Below are 17,756 nucleotides of genomic sequence, written 5' to 3' on the forward strand. Positions count from 1 at the left end.
AGTTACTAATATGTACAAAAGCTGAAGAAAACACACACATCCAGGTAATATTTTGCAGGTACTGGAGTTATAGGTGAACTCGTGAAAAATACAAATGAAAACGCTGCACACTGCTGTTCATGCTCCCATATGACTTTATTGATACAACGTTTCGGCCCTTAGGTTTTCATAATTGATTTATACAATGGGTGGGTCTCATGCTGATTGGTTAAAACCACATTCCAGCCGGTGTCTATTCCACAAGTTACCACCAGCTAAATCTATGATGTTAAAATGCCTATTTACTCTGTTCCATCTGACTGAGCAATCCACTGTCTCATCAGCCCAGCTAGGCAAGTTATAAACTTGATCTCCACTATAAAAAGCATCTAGACATTATCTCACATTTCTTTTAGACTAACATTTCGTTTTCAACAGCAGAGATTTGTATAAACCTTGCCGTCTGTCTCTTCGACATTTGCAACATTGTTTCAATATTCAAATTCGATCTCCAGCTGTCCCATAGTAATGAACATATCGGGACGAGACAGACAGGCAATCAGCGTTTCTAAGCCAGTCGAAATCATGAACCAGCATAATTGTTATGGATATATACAAAGAAAGGTCAATTGAAGAAATATAGAACAAAACGTGGAGCTAGTTTGCAGTCTTTCCAGCTTCAGTTTGAAGTGATTGTGTTAGCTGGGTTGTTAGCTGGGTTGTTGGCTGGGTTGTTAGCTGGGTTGTTAGCTGGGTTGTTGGCTGGGTTGTTGGCTGGGTTGTTGGCTGGGTTGTTGGCTGTGTTGTTGGCTGTGTTGTTGGCTGTGTTGTTGGCTGTGTTGTTAGCTGTGTTGTTAGCTGTGTTGTTGGCTAGCTCTCGACCAACAGTGTCCTGACGAGAGAGCACATTTTCAATGCCAGGTGAAATCGCGCATCATTAGATCATTGTTATGGATGTGTCTAAATAAATGTCACTAGAAAACACCAAATGCAGCTACTGTTGTTATTCTGGCTGCACTGTTTGACATGACTGTAAGTTAGCCGTAGTTGGCTAGCTAGCAAGCAAGGGATAAGAGCGATGCCAGCCAGTATGGCAATGGAACATTTAGAACGAACGACTGGGTCACGTCCATAGATACAGAACAAAAAGACTGAACAACTGGGTCGCGACTCTGGCAACCAAACCGATAGAACGAACGACCACCCGGCTTGGGTAGCAACCCTAGATTTGTGTCGGGACTATATTTTGTGGAAGGACGAAATAGTTTGAATAAATTAATCAAAAAAACTTTTTTAATGAAAATATGTAAATCATTGGTAACCCGTTGTATAAAAGTGATAATGCCCTCGAAGCCGGTGTTTGGAGAATATATTGGATATATTGGCACAACACCGTGCCAATATATCCTCCAAACACCAGCTTATCGGCATTATCACTTAAATGGATGCCGATGAAGACCAACGGGTCGAAACAATGTGTCAATGAAATAACCTGGGAGCATAAGTTTTACTGTTTTACTAATATGTGTCATTTAGCAGAGGCTTTTATCCTAAGTGTCTTATAGTGCGTGCATACATTTTCGTATAGGTGGCCCAGAGGGAATCTAACCGACAATCCTGACGTTGCAATTACCATGCATCTGAGCCATACACAGCCCCTTCACTGTATGTCAACATTCACTGTATGTCAACATTCATCCAACTTTATCAGTGGATCAGGGTTTACAATGTGGTGTGCACACACACATACACACACTGTGTGGATGGGAGAATAACACCTTGTCTCTGCTTCGCACACAAGTAATTCATTCTTTGAGCTGTTTTTTGGAGCGTATTCTCAATGGCAGCGGCACGTCAGTAATGAGGTCATTTAAGCTTGAGGTAACTCATCTGAGGGGCCATTAGGGTCTCTGGCTCCGCTGGAGATTTCCCTGAGTAACGTATGGTTCTATTTACATGGCCCCAAAGTGTAAAGAGAGATGATCATGTTGAAAATCAAGTTGTTGAAGAAAGGAGTATCTCTTTTTACCCTTCTGCTTCTAGCTATAGATGGGCATACTGGGTACACATCTAGTCTTATACATCACATTCTAATCTTTTAATGTAGTTTCTAACTACGCCAACCTTTGTCGCTAGATACACCTGTTTCTTTCGCTGTTTAAAGGATAACGGAATTCCGATATTACGACAGGATAGGAGTAGGAGTAGGGAGACAGAGTAGAGGGAGCACGAAGTGCTCACAGGGGATCGAACCACCACAATATTGTGAGAGACCGTCTACAATCAATCTTCGTCTACCAATAGGTTTTCTCAACCTTCATTTGGAAACAAAATTGTGGTATAATATTTGCTGTAACTTGGGCCTACATTAGAACATCAGACAGCCCATTAAGGGAGGGTGGGGAGATTATGTAGTATAGAGGACATTGTCAGAACAAGTTCTTGTCTTCTGTGTCAGGGGGACAGTCATACAGCACTCACTCCCTCTAAGCTGGGCTCTCTAGGTATGTCCATTAGCTGACTGTTAGCTTTTAGCCTGAAATAAGCTGGGGTCTTTGGGTGTGACCGTTAGCTGACTGTTAGCTTTTAGCCTGAAATAAGCCGGGGTCGCTGGGTGTGACCGTTAGCTGACTGTTAGCTTTTAGCCTGAAATAAGCTGGGCTCTTTGGGTGTGACCGTTAGCTGACTGTTAGCTTTTAGCCTGAAATAAGCCGGGGTCGCTGGGTGTGACCGTTAGCTGACTGTTAGCTTTTAGCCTGAAATAAGCTGGGTTCTCTGGGTGTGACCGTTAGCTGACTGTTAGCTTTTAGCCTGAAATAAGCTGGGCTCTCTGGGTGTGACCGTTAGCTGACTGTTAGCTTTTAGCCTGAAATAAGGTAGGCTCTCTGGGTGTGACCGTTAGCTGAAAAAATTCACCAAAACAGCCTGTCCTGTGGTGTATCACTGAGGCCAAGCTTCCTGCCATCCATGACCTCTATACCAGGTGGTGTCAGAAGAAGGCCCTAAAAATTGCCACAGACTTCAGCCACACTAGTCATAGACTGTTCTCTCTGCTACCACACGGTAAGAGGTGCTGGGGCACAAAGTCTAGGTCCAAAAGGCTCCTTAACAGCTTCTACCCCCCAGTTTATCAAATGGCTGCCTGGACTATTTGCATTGACCCCCCCCCCCCCCCCCCTTTTATTTTACGCTGCTGCTACTTGCTGTTTATTATCTATGCATAGTCACTAACCCTTCCTACTGTACATGTACACTACCGTTCAAAAGTTTGGGGTCATTTAGAAATGTCCTTGTTTTTGAAAGAAAAACACATTTTTGGTCCATTAAAATAACATCAAATTGATCAGAAATACAGTGTAGACATTGTTAATGTTGTAAATGACTATTGTAGCTGGAAACGGCTGATTTTTTAAAATGGAATATCTACATAGGGGTACAGAGGCCCATTATCAGCAACCATCACTCCTGTGTTCCAATGGCACGTTGTGTTAGCTAATCCAAGTTTATAATTTTAAAAGGCTAATTGATCATTAGAAAACCCTTTTGCAATTATGTTAGCACAGCTGAAAACTGTTGTCCCGATTTAAAGAAGCAATAAACTGGCCTTCTTTAGACTAGTTGAGTATCTGGGGCATCAGCATTTGTGGGTTCGATTACAGGCTCAAAATGGCCAGAAGCAAAAAAAAACGTATTCTGAGATCGTCGGTCTATTTTTGTTCTGAGAAATGAAGGCTATTCCATGCGAGAAATTGCAAAGAAACCTGAAGATCTCATACAACGCTGTGTACTACTCCCTTCACAGAACAGCAGAAACTGTCTCTAACCAGAATAGAAAGAGGAGTGGAAGGCCCCGGTGCACAACTGAGCAGGAGGACAAGTACATTAGAGTGTCTAGTTTGAGAAACAGACGCCTCACAAGTCCTCAACTGGCAGCTTCATTAAATAGTACCCGCAAAACACCAGTCTCAACGTCAACAGTGAAGAGGCGACTCCGGGATGCATCCTCAGTGGAGAGCAGCATCCTCTGTGGAGAGCAGCATCCTCTGTGGAGAGCAGCATCCTCTGTGGAGAGCAGCGTCCTCTGTGGAGAGCAGCATCCTCAGCAGCCATGTCTGTGTTTGTTATTGCTGTCTCTATCGGTGCTGTCCACAGTTGCAGTAATAAAAGGGACCGTTATTACCCAACATTGGCATTTACCGGCCAGTGTCAAATCAAATCAAATCAAGTTTATTTTATATAGCCCTTCGTACATCAGCTAATATCTCGAAGTGCTGTACAGAAACCTAGCCTAAAACCCCAAACAGCAAGCAATGCAGGTGTAGAAGCACGGTGGCTAGGAAAAACTCCCTAGAAAGGCCAAAACCTAGGAAGAAACCTAGAGAGGAACCAGGCTATGAGGGGTGACCAGTCCTCTTCTGGCTGTGCCGGGTGGAGATTATAACAGAACTATGCCAAGATGTTCAAAATATTCATAAGTGACAAGCATGGTCAAATAATAATCATGAATAATTTTCAGTTGGCTTTTCATAGCCGATCATTAAGAGTTGAAAATAGCAGGTCTGGGACAGGTGGCGGTTCCATAACCGCAGGCAGAACAGTTGAAACTGGAATAGCAGCAAGGCCAGGTGGACTGGGGACAGCAAGGAGTCATCATGCCCGGTAGTCCTGACGTATGGTCCTAGGGCTCAGGTCCTCCGAGAGAGAGAAAGAAAGAGAGAATTTGAGAGAGCCAATATTTTCAAAATGTTCATAAATGACAAGCATTGTCAAATAATAATCATGAATAATTTTCAGTTGGCTTTTCATAGCCGATCATTAAGAGTTGAAAATAGCAGGTCTGGGACAGGTGGCGGTTCCATAACCGCAGGCAGAACAGTTGAAACTGGAATAGCAGCAAGGCCAGGTGGACTGGGGACAGCAAGGAGTCATCATGCCCGGTAGTCCTGACGTATGGTCCTAGGGCTCAGGTCCTCCGAGAGAGAGAAAGAAAGAGAGAATTTGAGAGAGCCAATATTTTCAAAATGTTCATAAATGACAAGCATGGTCAAATAATAATCAGGAATAAATATCAGTTGGCTTTTCATAGCCGATCATTAAGAGTTGAAAACAGCAGGTCTGGGACAGGTAGGGGTTCCATAACCGCAGGCAGAACAGCTGAAACTGGAATAGCAGCAAGGCCAGGCGGACTGGGGACTGGTGTCGGGTAATAACGGACTCTTTCTCTCTTCCTCCCTCCCTCTCTCTCATTCTCTCTTTCTCTTTTCCTCCCTCCCTCTCTCTCAAATCAATTAAACTCAAAGGGCTTTATTGACATGGGAAACATATTTTATATTGCCAAAGCAAGTGAAATTGATAATAAACAAAAGTGAAATAAACAATATAAAATTAACAGTAAACATTATACTCACAAAAGTTCCATTTCAAATGTCATATTATATATATATGCAGTGTTGTAACAATGTGCAAATAGTTGAAGTACAAAAGGGAAAATAAAAAAACATAAATATGGGTTGTATTTACAATGGGGTTTGTTCTTCACTGGTTGCCCTTTTCTTGTGGCAACAGGTCACAAATCTTGCTACTGTGATGGCACACTGTGGTATTTTCACCCAATAGATAATTATGTATGGGTTTGTGTAATCTTAAGGAAATAAACTCAGCAAAAAAAGAAACGTCCTCTCACTGTCAACTGCGTTTATTTTCATCAAACTTAACATATAAATATTTGTATGAACATAACATTCAACAACTGAGATTCAACAACTGAGACATAAACTGAACAAGTTCCACAGACATGTGACGAACAGAAATTGAATAATGTGTCCCTGAACAAAGGGGGGGGGGGGGTCAAAATCAAAAGTAGCAGTCAGTATCTGCTGTGGCCACCAGCTGCATTAAGTACTGCAGTGCATCTCCTCCTCATGGACTGCACCAGATTTGCCAGTTCTTGCTGTGAGATGTTACCCCACTTTTCCACCAAGGCACCTGCAAGTTCCTGGACATTTCTGGGGGGAATGGCCCTAGCCCTCACCCTCCAATCCAACAGGTCCCACCCAGACGTGCTCAATGGGATTGAGATCCGGGTTCTTTGCTGGCCATGGCAGAACACTGACATTCCTGTCTTGCAGGAAATCACGCACAGAACGAGCAGTATGGCTGGTGGCATTGTCATGCTGGAGGGTCATGTCAGGATGAGCCTGCAGGAAGGGTACTACATGAGGGAGGAGGATGTCTTCCCTGTAACGCACAGCGTTGAGATTGCCTCCAATGACAACAAGCTCAGTCCGATGATGCTGTGACACACCGCCCCAGACCATGATGGACCCTCCACCTCCAAATTGATCCTGCTCCAGAGTACAGGCCTCGGTGTAACGCTCATTCCTTCGACGATTAACGCGAATCCGACCATCACCCCTGGTGAGACAAAACCACGACTCGTCAGTGAAGAGCACTTTTTGCCAGTCCTGTCTGTTCCAGCGACGATTGTGCGATTGTGCCCAGTAATGTCTGGTGAGGACCTGCCTTACAACAGGCCTACAAGCCCTCAGTCCAGCCTCTCTCAGCCTATTGCGGACAGTCTGAGCACTGTTGGAGGGATTGTGTGTTCCTGGTGTAACTCATTTGTTGTTAACATCCTGTACCTGTCCCGCAGGTGTGATGTTCGGGTCTCATAGTACGAACATTGCAATTTATTGCCCTGGCCACATCTGCAGTCCTCATGCCTTCTTGCAGCATGCCCAAGGCATGTTCACGCAGATGAGCAGGAACCCTGGTCTTCTTTCTTTTGGTGTTTTCAGACTCAGTCGAAAGGACTCTTTAGTGTCCTAAGTTTTCATAACTGTGACCTTAATTGCCTACCATCTGTAAGCAGTTAGTGTCTTAATGACCGTTCCACAGGTGCATGTTCATGAATTGTTTATGGTTCATTGAACAAGCATGGGAAACAGTGTTTAAACCTTTTACAATGAAGATCTGTGAAGTTATTTTGACATTTTTACAAATTATCTTTGAAAGACAGGGTCCTGAAAAAGGGACGTTTTTTTGTTGTTGCTGAGTTTGTGTCTCTGATATGGTCATACATTTGGCAGGAGGTTAGGAAGTGCAGCTCAGTTTCCACCTCATTTTGTGGGCAGTTTGCACATAGCCTGTCTTCTCTTGAGATCCAGGTCTGCCTACGGCGTCTGCCGTAGTCTGCCTCACAGAATCTGTGCATAGCTTTCCTTAATTTTGGGTCATTCACAGTGGTCTGTTTAGGGCCAAATAGGTTCATCTCTCTGTAAGTGATGGCTTTGTTATGGAATGTTTGCAGTCCTGTTAAGTACTTAATTAAAAATATTTAAGTCGTTTTTGGGGGTATCTGTACTTTACTAATTATATTTTTGATTACTTTTACTCCACAACTTTTCTCTCTCTCTCTCTGTCTGTCTGTCTGTCACGACTTCTGCCGAAGTTGGTCCCTCTCCTTGTTCGGGCGGCGTTCGGGCGGCGTTCGGCGGTCATCACCGGTTTTCTAGCCGCCACCGATCCGATTTTCATTTTCCATTTGTTTTGTCTTCATTGTACACGCCTGGTTTCCATTCCCATAATTATATGTTCCTTATTTAACCCTCTGGTTCCCAGATGGTTTTGTGCGTGTTTGTTCATTTGTAAGTTAGTCTGTATTTGTGAGCTTGATTATTTTCCTTCTTGGAATTTTGTTGTTTTGAGTAAAGTTACGTGAATTACTCATCTCTGTGTCCTGCGCCTGACTCCGCCTTACCTGCTACACCTAGACGCCTTTCTGTCTGTCTGTCTGTCTGTCTGTCTGTCTGTCTGTCTGTCTATCTGTCTGTCTGTCTGTCTGTCTCTGTCTGTCTCTGTCTGTCTCTGTCTGTCTCTGTCTGTCTCTGTCTGTCTCTGTCTCTGTCTGTCTCTGTCTGTCTCTGTCTCTGTCTGTCTCTGTCTGTCTCTGTCTGTCTCTGTCTCTGTCTGTCTCTGTCTGTCTCTGTCTGTCTCTGTCTGTCTGTCTCTGTCTGTCTGTCTCTGTCTGTCTCTGTCTGTCTGTCTCTGTCTGTCTGTCTCTGTCTGTCTCTGTCTGTCTGTCTCTGTCTGTCTCTGTCTGTCTGTCTCTGTCTGTCTGTCTCTGTCTGTCTCTGTCTGTCTGTCTCTGTCTGTCTCTGTCTGTCTGTCTGTCTCTGCTTAGTCCTTATATGAACCAGCACTTCACTGACCTGAAGGGGCCTTTACTCTTACTAAGCTACATTCCTCTCTCTCTCTCTCTCTCTCTCTCTCTGTCTCTGTCTCTGTCTCTGTCTCTGTCTCTCTGTGCTTACTGACTGTAACAGGGGAGCAAAGCAGAGCATTTCTCATCACTACCCAATAGACACAAGCTTCTTCACACCAACTGAGATGCCCTGTTAGTGTCTATATCTATATATCTGTTTCCATCAAAGCACACTGGTACACTTTGAAACGTCTGCATAATGGATGTATTACGCAATGTACGAGTTCTGTACATGTGACATTTTAATGTGTGTATCAGTGAGTCACCCAGCAGAAGCAAGAGCTGAGAAGACTGGGGGCGGCAGGTAGCCTAGTGATTAGAGAGGCATCAACCGGAGGGATGCCAGTTCAAATCTGGCGGGAAGTGAGCTGGCATCCGGAGGGTTGCTGGTATCAATTCCTAGATGCCATTTTGCCCTTGAGCAAGGCACTTAATCTCCCACAACAACAGCTCCCAGTGCGTGGCAGTTCCCGCACCTCTCCAAAACCTGTATGTGTATGTGAGAGGTTGGGTTAAAAACAGAAGTAAAATTTCGGTTGGACCTTGGGTGCAATTGACCAATAAAGTGATATTAATCTTATGAGAGGACCTGAGAATATATTTCATTCATATGATGTGTAACATAGACTGTATTTATGTGAGCTTCTAGCTCCTGGTAGTTGGTATGCAGTCTTTTGCTCCAGCCCTGCTATGCGTGAAATCTCAGAGGAACGAACTGCCCCTTCGTCCCAGCTGTTTCCTTGTGCTGTCAGTATGACATGACATGAACGCCGGGCATATTTATCAGCCCGTGTTTTTCAAGCTCTAATTTGATAGGCTAATGATATGAGTAATAACTCACTGGTTGAGCCTTACATAATAGTAGCAAAGCCCCAGGATAGTAGACTATTAATACTGAAGGACAGAATATCGCCAATGATAGGCTACTTTGGGATGAAATCCGTGAGAAAGTTACAGATGCACAAATATCGTGCCCCCAAAACATGCTAACCTTTCACCATTACCAATAACAGCGGAGGTTAGCAGTTTTGGGAGGTATGATATTTATTGCTCTATAACCTTCTCACTCATGATTTATTCATGATTAAACGTAACCATGGTAGCATCCACATTAATGTAGAAGTGTTCAGAAACATATTCTATTGTTATATACAATAAAATTACTCCAAAATGACATAATACGTTATTTACCATTAATTTATATTGTGCACAACCTAACCCGAAACACAACTAAAACAAACTACTAATGCAGCCAACAAGTTTGTAGAGTAGTCATTGTGTGCTAGGAATATGGGACCAAATACTAAACTTTTGACTAAATTTAATACACTATAAGTGAATTTGTCCAAATATTCATGACACCTTCAAATGGGAGGACTAGATAGATAAAATGCTTTCATTTCTAAATGGTAAAACAGATATGTATGAAAATACCCTCAAATAAAAGGTGACATTATGTACTGTCACTTCATAGAAATCATTTGATCTCAAATCCAAAATGCTGCAGTATAGAGCCAAATGAAAGTTTTAGCTTCACTGTCAAAATATATACGTAGGGGAGTGTATGTCAAATGTTTTTTATGTGTCCTGCACCGCAACCAAATTGCCCTTCGGGGACTGAATTGAATTGAGGCTATATAATTATATTAAGTTTCTTTACAATCCTATATAGCAGTCTAGTGATGTACAGTATAAATGATTTCTAGTGTGCCCTTGACAAAGTATAATTATTCTGCACATTAAGATAACGATCAGGTGTGAACATTAATACATTGTCAGAGCTTATGTGAGACTTCAAAGTGTTGGAGAATTAAAGCTCTTGAAACTCCAATAGGCTAGTCAAGGATGAAGATTGGTCTAATTTGTGTTTAATATGTTCCCTGCAGAAAACTATTCTATAGCATGTGGGTTTCTACAACATGAAAGGCTTTGAATCAATAATAATCTTGTTGGAATTGTTGTCTTGCTCTTCAGTGATAAAAGGGACTGCAAAACAACTGCCACTTTCAAATCACCCCCCTTTATCTTCTGTTTTTTTCAGATAATAAATGGAACCAAGAACAAACTTAAATTGACCAGTTTATTTCCAAACAAAACATGTATTTTTTTTTTGACTAAGCTCTTTTTACCACGGTATCTTCACTTCAGAACAGTAGGCTCTCCACTTTCCCATCGCAACACTTGCCGGACTATTTTGCTGAAGTTTAGAATCACTGTCGAAAGGCAGCATTTTCAGATGGCAAAGTTTTACAAATAAGTACTGTTTTCAAACCTCATCGCTGTCTCTTGTTTCAGGTGAAATACAAAAAGGACTTTGAGGATAGCAAAGGCAGAGGCTTCAGCATTGTATCGGACACGCCAGAGCTGCAGAGACTGAGGAAGACACAGGAGCAGATCAGTAATGTATGCTTCGTGAGATCACGTTTTCTATACCCCTTGGTCACCATGGTTACCCCTCCTTCCTCTTCCTATCCTTGTGTTACCTCATCAAACCCCTGACCTTATCCGGGTGTGGGTGTCCTGTTTGTATTGTTGTGGGGAGTCTGTTACAATGTTACATAATGTGGAGGAATGGAGGAGAGGTGTGTGTGTGTGTGTGTGTGTGTGTGTGTGTGAGGGGAACGAAAGCCTGCTGGAAAGTGGAGCCTGAAAGCTGGACCAGTGTGTGAATCAGAGGGTGTATTTTGGTCACTGAGAGAAATCACAGGTTTGCACAACATAAACATTCAATATACACTGAGTGTACAAAACTTTAGGAACACCATACAAATATTGAGTTGAACTCCCTTTTGCCCTCAGAACAACCTCAATTTGGGCCTCCCGAGTGGCGAACCGGTCTAAGGCACTGCATCACAGTGTTTGAGGCGTCACTACAGAACCAGGTTCAATCCCAGGCGGTGTCACAGCCGGGAGAACCATCAGGCGATGCACAATTGGCCCAGCGTCGTCCAGGTTAGGGGAGGGTTTGGCCGGCCGGGATTTCCTTGTCCATCCGCGTTCTAGAGACTCCTTGTGGCGGGCCGAGCACCAGCAAGCTGACTTCGGTCGCCTACTGGATTGTGTTTCCTCCGACGCATTGGTGCGGCTGGCTTCCGGGTTAAGCGAGCAGTGTGTCAAGAAGCAGTGATGCTTGGCAGTGTCGTGTTTCGGAGGACGCATGGCTCTCGACCTTCGGCTCTCTCGAGTCCGTAGGGGAGTTGCAGCGATGAGACAAGACTGTAACTACCAATTGGATATCACCACATTAGGGGGTAAAAGTACAAAAAAGAGTTACATAAATAAAAAACAACAGCCTCAATTCATCGGGGCATGGACTCTACAAGGTGTTGAAAGCGTTCCACAGGGATGCTGGCCCATGTTGACCCCAATGCTTCCCACAGTTGTGTCAAGTTGACTGGATGTCCTTTGGGTGGTGGACCATTCTTTATACAAATGGGAAACTGTTGAGCTTGAAAAACCCAGCATGGTTACAGTTCTTGACACACTCAAACCGGTGCGCCTGGCACCTACTACCATAACCTGTCTCCTCCCCTTCATTTATACTGATTGAAGTGGATTTAAAAGGTGACATCAATAAGGATCATAGCTTTCACCTGGAGTCACCTGCCCAGTCTGTTAAAGAGCAGGTGTGCTTAATGTTTTGAACACTCAGTGTTTGCTCCTCTTTCTCCTATAGACTCTTATATTCTCTTAACGACTCCTACCGACTCTTATATTCTCTTAACGACTCCTATAGACTCTTATATTCTCTTAACGACTCCTATAGACTCTTATCTTCTCTTAACGACTCATATAGACTCCTATCTTCTCTTAACGACTCTTATCGTCTACTATCGACTCCTACATTCTCTTAACGACTCCTATCGACTCCTAATCTCTCTTCTGTATTGCAGACTCCATTGAAATAATACACTAACAGAATGTCTGTTTACCTTTTTCATAATGACACACACACACACACACACACACTACAGTATACACACACACACAGTACACGCACACACTACAGTACTGGTAAGTGCACGAGGGGCCTTCATACGGCCTGGATCAGTTTATGTAGATGACACAAAACATGTAAGCGGTGCGAGTGAACATCCTTGTCCGATCCCTCCAATCAAGAGTGTGCTGAGACCAAATGTGTTGCTAAACGAATTCAACACTTCTATCAGGTGAGAAATCTCAAGTGCTTCAGTTACCTCAGGTGCATCTCAATAGTATAATGTGGCTTCCTCTCTTCGTCTCGTCTCCATCAGCTACATAAGATAGAGTGGGTGAATGCACATGGTGGATTCCTACCAGGGAGTTACTTTCTGCTGTCATGTGTTTTCACATCAGTGCAAAGGAAAGGAGAGGACACTGCTTTAAACTGATGATATGCACCGCTGGTCTTGGGTCACTAGCGTACCTGTAGACGTCCAGTCATTGCACTAATGCTAGTTAGCATTGGCTCACGGAACTACCTCTGACTTCCTTCATACTGCAAGCAGACATAAAAACGCAGAGACACAAAATGAATTGCCAGAATCTTGTAGTATCCCTTTAAATACAACACACTCTTAACCTTCCACATACTGTATGTACTCTCACTTATCCTGTGTGATTTGATTTAAGTCTACACAGGTCCTTCTGGGGGAAGAGAGGGTTACGGTCGCCGTCGTCCCAGAGGCACATTGACCCACTGCTGAACCAGGTAAGCGAGCCCCACTCACTGCCCAGGGCCACCGTATTATTTACATTGACACCCCCCCCCCATTAGATTTTTACACTGCTGCTACTCACTGTTTATTATATATGCATAGTCACTTCACCCCTACCTACATGTACAAATTACCTTGGCTAACCTGTACCCCCGCACATTGACTCGGTACTGGTACCCCCTGTATATTTCCTCGTTATTGTTATTTTATTGTGTTACTTTCTTAACTCTTCTTGAACTGCACTGTTGGTTAAGGGCTTGTAAATAAGCATTTCACGGTAAGGTGAAAGGTGACATGTTGTATTCGGCACATGTGACAAATAAAGTTTGATTTGATTTGAACTCGCCTGACTGCGTGATCGCGTTATTCCACTGTGTAAACCCACCCGGAGGGTATTACCATAGCTACATCTACCTCCTTCATTAGCTAACACATCAGAGAGCGAGGAGGGAAATCTGAAACCTACGCGTGGTTCTGTTATTAGCCAGCCCTCTCACAAGGCTCACCTGACAGGGAGGTAATGAACTAAAGGAAACTAGGATAGAGAGGAGGGAGGAAGATAGGAGGGAGTGGGGAGATGTTTTTATCAGGCCCCTTTAGGTCAGTGAAGTGCTGGTTCATATAAGGACCATATCATAGACTCTGGTATGACGTCTGTGTTGCCTTCGGCTGCTTAGAGGAGAAATCAGTGAAGGGTGAGTCTTAAGGCCCTGCAGCACTACAGGCATCGGGCGTCCAGCATTGAAATCAATGAAAGCTGCTGTTTTGCTCTCATTGCGTCGACAGCGTCCAAGCTCAAGAATCGCAGAGGTTCATTTTATCTTGTGAATTGAAATAATGAGAAATACAGTTGATTTTGTTTGGTTTCTGTGTAGCGGGAGCGTCACATTGAATGATGGCACATCAATGGTGTCTTTTGTAGTGTAGCTGAAATGTTAGTCTGCAGAGAGGTTTTGTGTGCCATTTTATTTTATTTTACTTTTCAAGGCAGTTTGATTTTAATTAACTTTTTTTAAATTTAATATTACCTCTGGAGGCTTGAGAAAATTCTGTCAGTTGTTGTCAAGTTCGTCGTAGTGAGGAGATCAAGGCGCAGCGTGATTTGAAGACATTCTTCTTTAATAAATGAAGAACACTAAACAAAATGAACGTGCAGCTAATTACAACGAGTGCTGACATGCAACTACACATAGACAACCACCCACAAAACCAAACTGGAAAATGGCAACCTAAATAGGATCCCCAATCAGAGACAACGATAAACAGCTGCCTCTGATTGGGAACCAATTCAGGCCACCATAAACCTACATTACCTAGACATACAAAAATCCCCATAGATAAACAAAAACCCTAGACAAGACAAAAACACACATACCCACCCTCGTCACACCCTGACCTGACCAAAATAATACAGAAAATATAGAAAACTAAGGTCAGGGCGTGACAGTTGTTCACTGATGAGGTATCCTGAAAAGTGGTTTCAAATATGAGTATGTTAATGCTGCTGAACTTAAAAGCAGGCAATTTCATAATCTAATCCAAATACAAGCCTAATAAATCTTTCTCATTCAACATCCATTGAATACCTTTATGTGTCATCTAGCACTTGGCAGGTTTTCAGGGCCTGAAGAAGTAAATCTTTGTTTCTGCTAATGCTAGTTAGTGGATAATGCTACATTAGCTTCAGGTTTAGTTGCTAATGCTAGTTAGCGGTTAATGCTACATTAGCTTCAGGTTTAGTTGCTAATGCTAGTTTATTTACCTACCCTTCACACAAGGACAACAACTACATGGTTGACTTGTATATGAATGCTGTGGTGGTACTGAGACAGGATTGAATGGCTTCTGTTTCTTCATCATGGCTAATATGAAGCTAAGAATACAGAGCGGTGGCCACCCAAAATACACATCCACCCCTCAGAATCGGTCCAGAATCCTCTGGTGTGATTTGAACCACGTCTTGGTTGTTACAGTCTGTATTTAGAAGCACCACGCCTACCAGTCTTACCCTGTTATCAAATCCCAAACATCATGGAAAAACATGAATGTGGCTATTTATAAACCCCCCCACACCCACACATGCAACAACAACTTCATCATACATACAGTAGCTGTTTCAAGTTATCCCTAATATGAACATAACTGGATAGAAAGTTAGCAACTAAATCCTTCTCATGTTGCATTGAGTTTATGGGACTCCTTTTCCTTCAATGTAACCAGGATACAAAAACAGCTTTGGGATTGGTTGTTTATTGTGCCACTGTCCATAGGATGGGTGCTAGTCTTACTAGTTGTCCCATCCATGTTTCCCCCCTCAGTGATCTCTATGGCTACTCTAAATGCATTCCTTTGCCATAACTCTCCTCTTACCCCCAGCAACTAGTTTGCAGTGTGGCATTTAGGACAGGTTCCCCTTCTAAAATATATTTTCAATCTCAATAGGATCACCTGTGTGAATACAGGATGAATAAATTATGAATAAATACATTTGCGCTGTTGTCCAAGTCCTATCAAGAAACAAACACAAGGTTAACTTTGGTTGCTGTAAATCCTTGCTTCTCATATGCAGGGCCATATTAACCCAGGGGCTTACAGAGGCTGAGAACTTGAAAAACATAACGGTCCTTTAATGACAGTAGATAGCCTACTGTCGCTCTGCTGATCATCAGACAGGGAGAGGAGGCAGGGGGCCCAAGTGGGTTCCACGAGCCTGCTGCCTTGGTTGGGTGTCTGATTTATTAGAGAAAAAATCGGAAAAGAAACATCATAGCTGTTAATCAATTAGGGCACAAATGTAAGTGTAACAGGGGTGATACGGAGTCCCAGCAAAATAAATAGTGGGGGTACCCCGTAGGCCTACCTGTGAAACATGAGCCTATCACAATCATTAAACATTTAAAAAACATATAATGGTGTTGTTCATGCCACATTAAAAGGTAATGCATTTTTACATTTAATTGACATGTTTTTACGATAAGACTAGGCTCTAAACAAATCCAAGCCCCGGGCCTATGATTTCTTAATCCAGGTCTTCTCATACGCCATCCCGAATGTACTGCTAACGGACCAAGGCAGTGAATTTACCATCAGTACTTAGTAAGTAGTACTGACGTGATGGATCGAAAGCACAGACTTTTATGGTTCTGATGTTAAATGGGACTAAATGCAATGTGCAGCACTGACCACATGATCATCCCTAAGGGATTTTGTTTTGTTTTTCTCAAAATGATGTTGACAGAGCTTCAAATGAGACATAATGATGGGTCGAAACTTTTACATTTGATCTCTCGATTTTGGCTGTTGGTTGCCCCTATGAAACGGTTGAGTGAACGTTGCGACCAGATGGCTGCCCTGTTTAGCCAACATCTGATGCCCTCCTAAAAAGCTAATACAAAATCCTTTTGGCTCATTCCACCCTGTTCATGCTCCTGTATTGACAGGCACAATTCCTAAGGCCCAAACCTCCCTCCACAATGTACAATCTAGACCTGCGGGTTCAAATAGTATTTGTTTTCTTCCAAATACTTTGAGCCTGTCTGGAGTGCCAGATGGGTGGGGTTTGTAGTGCACATTTGGGACTATTCCATTGGTTCCATTGTGCCGGGCAAGCTCAATCAGGTGCAGCTAAAGTATTGGTAAGAAAACAAATACTGATTGAACCCAGTTCTCGTGCAATCTCATTGTCTTCATAAATCACCCTGTAAAGAGCAGTGCATACTGTGAGCCACATTACTGAAACATCATTAACTCCACCATATAATCTGCCGAAGCGACCTGCAGTGCTATGTAGGAGAGAAGCCAGATAAATGATTGTCACTGTGGGGCTCATCTATCTCTGGAATGTTGTGTGTCGCAGAAGAACCCAAACAGCAAAGGAGAACCAAAACTCAGATCTATAAGGTTCCTCCTCTGCTAAGATGTTCTTTGCTCCATAGGACTACAGCCAATTAACTACAGTGGTTGATGGTTGTATTGCCACTCAATTGGCTTCTCTGGGCCGTATGAATAACGGTCAATGACAGAGGGAGGTTTAGCCCACTCAACTGTAAATGAATATTGATGAACTAGCAATATCATCCCAGTTTACCTTTGTTGGAAGTTGTGGCAGACTTGTAAAAGTCTGTGATTGGCAGCAATGACACTTGGCTGTCAGTGATGATGGTTTTCCACAGTAACGGCTTTGTCTGTGTTGAGTTGCCCAAAGCTTTTCCTGCTGTTTAGTACAATCTAGACTGTGCTGATTGCAGAGTAGCAGTTGTGGTTAGGTGGGTGGACATGAGGTACTGATGGTGATGACGGATTTCAGTCAGAAAAACTTAACCCTTCACAGTATCCTATAAAATTGACAGTGAAAGCATGTGGTTGTATTAGATGTGTTAGATGTGGTATTTTTCTTAAAACTGCATTGTTGGTTAAGGGCTCGTAAGTAAGCATTTCACTGTAAGGTCTACACCTGTTGTATTCGGCGCATGTGACAAATAACATTTGATTTGAATTGACCCCACTAATAGCCAATATAATGCTCTACAAACAGTGTTGCTTTGTTTTGAGCCTGTTTGTGTCTTCTAAATCAGCTACCATAGCTCTGCTCAGTGCCTTTGAGATAAGAGCCGAGGCACATGGCCGCACGCAGCAAGAATAGAGCCTCCTCTGACTGCCCATTGACTTTCACTTTGCCAATAGGGAGTGCAGACATTGTGCTAGAGCTATTGACTGGCTAAATGCTATGCCCACGGCATCTAGTTTTGAAACACTGGCATTTTTTCAGATTAGAATGTCCATGCGTTGTATTCGTTTGCCATCTCTTTGACTTTTCG

At 43.1% G+C, this 17,756-nt stretch overlaps 2 protein-coding genes across 13 annotated transcripts in view; both read left to right on the plus strand.

Moving 5' to 3' along the window:
• LOC139583394 (LIM zinc-binding domain-containing Nebulette-like) overlaps nt 1-17,756 on the plus strand; it is an 89,568-nt gene that overhangs the window by 25,329 nt on the left and 46,483 nt on the right. For both annotated transcript variants that reach the window (XM_071414431.1, XM_071414430.1), the window contains exon 4: nt 10,538-10,645. In XM_071414431.1, coding sequence (XP_071270532.1) covers nt 10,538-10,645 — 108 coding nt within the window. The remainder of the gene's footprint in view (nt 1-10,537; nt 10,646-17,756) is intronic.
• LOC139583395 (nebulette-like) overlaps nt 10,654-17,756 on the plus strand; it is a 49,143-nt gene continuing 42,040 nt past the window's right edge. For 10 of the 11 annotated variants that reach the window (XR_011676543.1, XR_011676549.1, XR_011676551.1 and 7 more), the window contains exon 1: nt 10,654-12,932. The gene's annotated coding sequence lies outside the window, so the exon portion shown is untranslated. The remainder of the gene's footprint in view (nt 12,933-17,756) is intronic. The other variant, XR_011676544.1, reaches the window with a different exon arrangement.

This window comes from Salvelinus alpinus, chromosome 8 (assembly GCF_045679555.1).
Source record: "Salvelinus alpinus chromosome 8, SLU_Salpinus.1, whole genome shotgun sequence".
In the NCBI taxonomy this organism is placed as follows: domain Eukaryota; kingdom Metazoa; phylum Chordata; class Actinopteri; order Salmoniformes; family Salmonidae; genus Salvelinus; species Salvelinus alpinus.